Consider the following 3499-nt stretch of genomic DNA (forward strand, 5'->3'; position numbering starts at 1 on the left):
TGTGTGCAAGAAATGCAGCATCACAGAAACAACATTAAGACAACCATAGCCTTTCTTTCCTTCCTTCTTTCTTCTCCACAGCTCCTCCATCTGGACACAAGATGATCTTTCTCTTTACAGCTCTACAATCTGTAAAAAGAATCCAGTAGAGCTCACTTTTTGCCTGTTGTTGCTGCTTTCCCCAGAAAAGGGGGTTAGACTGTTCCAGGGCAGTCCTGGGAGCAAGGAGGGGATGCCAGATACACAGCCAGGGGATCCAGAATGCCCTTCAGCTCCATTCTAAGCACACCCTCTCCTTCGTTTCTACCACAGGACCTCTCAATATCGTGTCTCCCCTTGCACCAGAAGCAGGATGACAAGCTGAGAACAAAACATTTGGTGCAAAGCAGAGCACAGAGCTGACATAGCATGAAAAATTTAGACATGCTTGATGCATGAATTCCATGTATGGTAATGAGTTGTAACAGACATGCTTACTGCATGGCATGATAAAACAGCTATGATGTAACAACTGAGAGCTGATGCACATTCAGAATATAAATCAAACACATAAAGACACATCAGCAACTAGGCTTGAGGCTTCAAATTAACTCTGATTCTTGAAACTCTAATAAGGAAGCAGAGTCCTATTCTCCCCTCTCAATCCAAGTTCCACTGCACACTCCAACACTCTGCATTGCATCAGAGCTTTAAAGGGCACACGAATATTAACACCAAGAGGGAAAATGGGATCATAAAGCAGTAGGTGGAAATAGTCTTAAATAAACTTAAGCTGAGCATGAAAACATACCATAGAACAAGGCCCTTAGTACTGAATAAAAGGAAGAAGAAAGATGACATTCAATGAGGTGAGTGGGGCTGTTTACACCCCTCAAACATACTGTTTCAGTCTTCAATTCCACAGGACTTTCATTCAGCTGAGAATGTTTCAGTGGAATGAATAGTTACTTCACACCTCCCTGAGCAGTCCGAGTCCTAACAACACGCTTTATATTTCAGAAGATAGGGAGAAAACTGCTATGTAAAACATGCACTAGCTTCTTCTGGAAATCTTGCGCTCGGGATAATGATAGCACAGAAAATTAAACTACAATTTGATGTTAGCTATTTTAGATTGAAGTCCAGCTTAAATCCTTGTTCCTGTTCTCGCTGCTTCTTTTTGCTTCCTCTCATACTGCTCTATTTCATGTAAAGCTGTCTGCAAAGCTATACACTGAACTAATCTGCATTAAGAGTAACGTGGAAAAAAGCTCCCATAGCCCTGCTGCCAAAAAACATGCAAAGCGGGGCCTAAAATACCGTGAAATAACCCATGTCAGCATGTTCTCTTTCCATCTTGCCCACATCCCTACATATTAAAATAAATCTCACAGCACTAAAGTTTTCACTATTCTATTACAAATAGTGAATTTAAACCACTATTTATAAACCATGTAGTACTATTTACCTCCTGCCAGGCCGCCTGCAGTCCCACATAATAATTACACTGCTCTAATAGCACTATACTCCTGCAATCCCAGTAAGACAATACATCTCTTATTCACAAACACGTTGTACATCTCAAACGGTCTGAGTCTCTGAAAAGTTGGCAAAAGAACTTAAACATACATCACCATGAAATACAGACAGAAATCTACCTTACTTGAGCCCAACAAGGTCATATTATTTCTGTAGGTGCTAGGAATGCTGTAAGCTAAAAAAACAAAACCACAGAAAAAAACCAACCACAAGACCATAACAACAATAAACACAAAGTAAAGAACACTCTCCCTCTGCCAAGAGTAAACTTATGTCAGCACAAGGGCCACCTGCAGCTGCTCCAGTCAAATACTGAGAGTACCCTTAGTTTTTTTCCCAAATGTTAAATTTTCCTTAGCCAGGGTGTTGACAATTTCTGGTACATTACTAATGATGCACCCTCCTGAACATGATCCTGAAATAAAACACACATCATCACTGATTATATACCTACTTCTCAGAAGTGCTACTTGCCCACCTAACCTAACCAAGCCCTCAGTGATCAGTAATAACAAACCACCATTGTGATGGCAGGTCTGGCTCATGCTGGAACTCACATGGAATTCAGCTGCACCTTCTGTCAGTCTTTTTGCATGTCCGTCATTACCTCACTAAGTGAATACAGGCAGAATAATTCTGATAACCCTAGAAGGCTGACATGTACTTCACATGCCTGCTTTGAGGCATTCAGAAATCTGAGCACAGCCGAATCCTGCATTCTGCATGGCCACAGGGCACCAACATGAAGTCAGATTTTAGTGAAGACTCTGTTGGTGAGCGTATCCTAACTGCATAACTGATTAATTTAGAATTGCCCCGAGGAGCTAAACAGAAGTTGTATTTACATGCCACAAGTACGCATTAGTTTTATAATACCATGCAAGAGCCTTACATTCTCATCATGCCCTGCTATTTTTTTCATCCATTTTAATATCTCTTCTCTTATTATCGCCACAGGTGAAAACAAACAAGAAAAATCCCTAAATCCCAACTCAACAAACCAAGAGAATCTCCCATTCTTTACCTGTAAATGTGGAGGTCCCATTGGTGGAGGAATCCCTCCTGGAGGTGGCATCGGAGGCATGTTCGGATCAAATGGAGGACGTCCAAAAGGGGGGCGAGGTGGCGGAGGAGGACCTCGCATCATACCAAAAGGTGGAGGTGGTCGCATGAGAGGTGGTGGGCCTCTCATAACTGCGTTTGGTGGGGGAGCTGGGCCACGAAATCTCAGTGCTTGCTGCTGAGCCATTCTGTGGATAAGGCCAAAGTGAAACAAAGTTCATTTTTGTTTGCTGCTTAGCTGTAGGAAAACAAACTCTTACAATAGACAAGAAAAATCCCTAATAAAAATCGAAAGGGTGGGGAAAAAATGCCGTCTGAATAAACAAAGTTAAGTGTGCAACTACTTCAATAGTTTCTTTTCCTTTGCAATTCAAGTTCATTAGTCCTCAATTGTTAACTTTTACTCATGGAAATTAATAACCTACAGCTAGGATCAGGGTAGGCAGGCATTGTGGAACCACATCCAGATCTGCCCAAGCTCCTTCAACATGACCTGCAACTCTGATTCCCGTCTGCACAGACATCCTAGACTGCTCAAGCAACAGTTGACAAATCGTTCCAAGGGTTTTAATTGTTCTGTAGTACAAGTGTCTGTCAGGACTATCTACATGGTTCACATTTGTGACCTACAGCAGGATTTGAACTCTGGCCATCGCACTCAACCCGCTGTGCCACCCAACCCTCTACACAGGGAGCTTTGTAAACGTATATATAGAAAAAAACGTTCACCTTTAGAACCAACAAACGCTCTTCTGCTGCTCTCAGGAAAACAATTTTGCCCACCATTTAGTGCCAGTGCAATACCAATGTTGGCATGATGACTCAAAATTGAAAAAAACAAAGGTTATGAGAAGGTGAACGGCCACACGCGCGCGCCGCTCAGCACCAGACCGTAGGGGCAGCCCCTGCTCCTGCTGCC

At 42.6% G+C, this 3499-nt stretch overlaps 1 protein-coding gene across 1 annotated transcript in view; it reads right to left on the reverse strand.

Moving 5' to 3' along the window:
• Nucleotides 1-2710, reverse strand: part of LOC104625289 (transcription elongation regulator 1-like) — a gene marked incomplete at its 3' end in the record, with an annotated part of 11249 nt that extends 8539 nt beyond the window's left edge. Inside the window, exon 1 of the mRNA XM_010292877.1 lies at nucleotides 2543-2710. Within this exon, the coding sequence (XP_010291179.1) occupies nucleotides 2543-2710 (168 nt within the window). The remainder of the gene's footprint in view (nucleotides 1-2542) is intronic.
• Nucleotides 2711-3499: the final 789 nt, after the last annotated feature.

Source organism: Phaethon lepturus, unplaced genomic scaffold (assembly GCF_000687285.1).
Source record: "Phaethon lepturus isolate BGI_N335 unplaced genomic scaffold, ASM68728v1 scaffold52138, whole genome shotgun sequence".
Classification (NCBI taxonomy): domain Eukaryota; kingdom Metazoa; phylum Chordata; class Aves; order Phaethontiformes; family Phaethontidae; genus Phaethon; species Phaethon lepturus.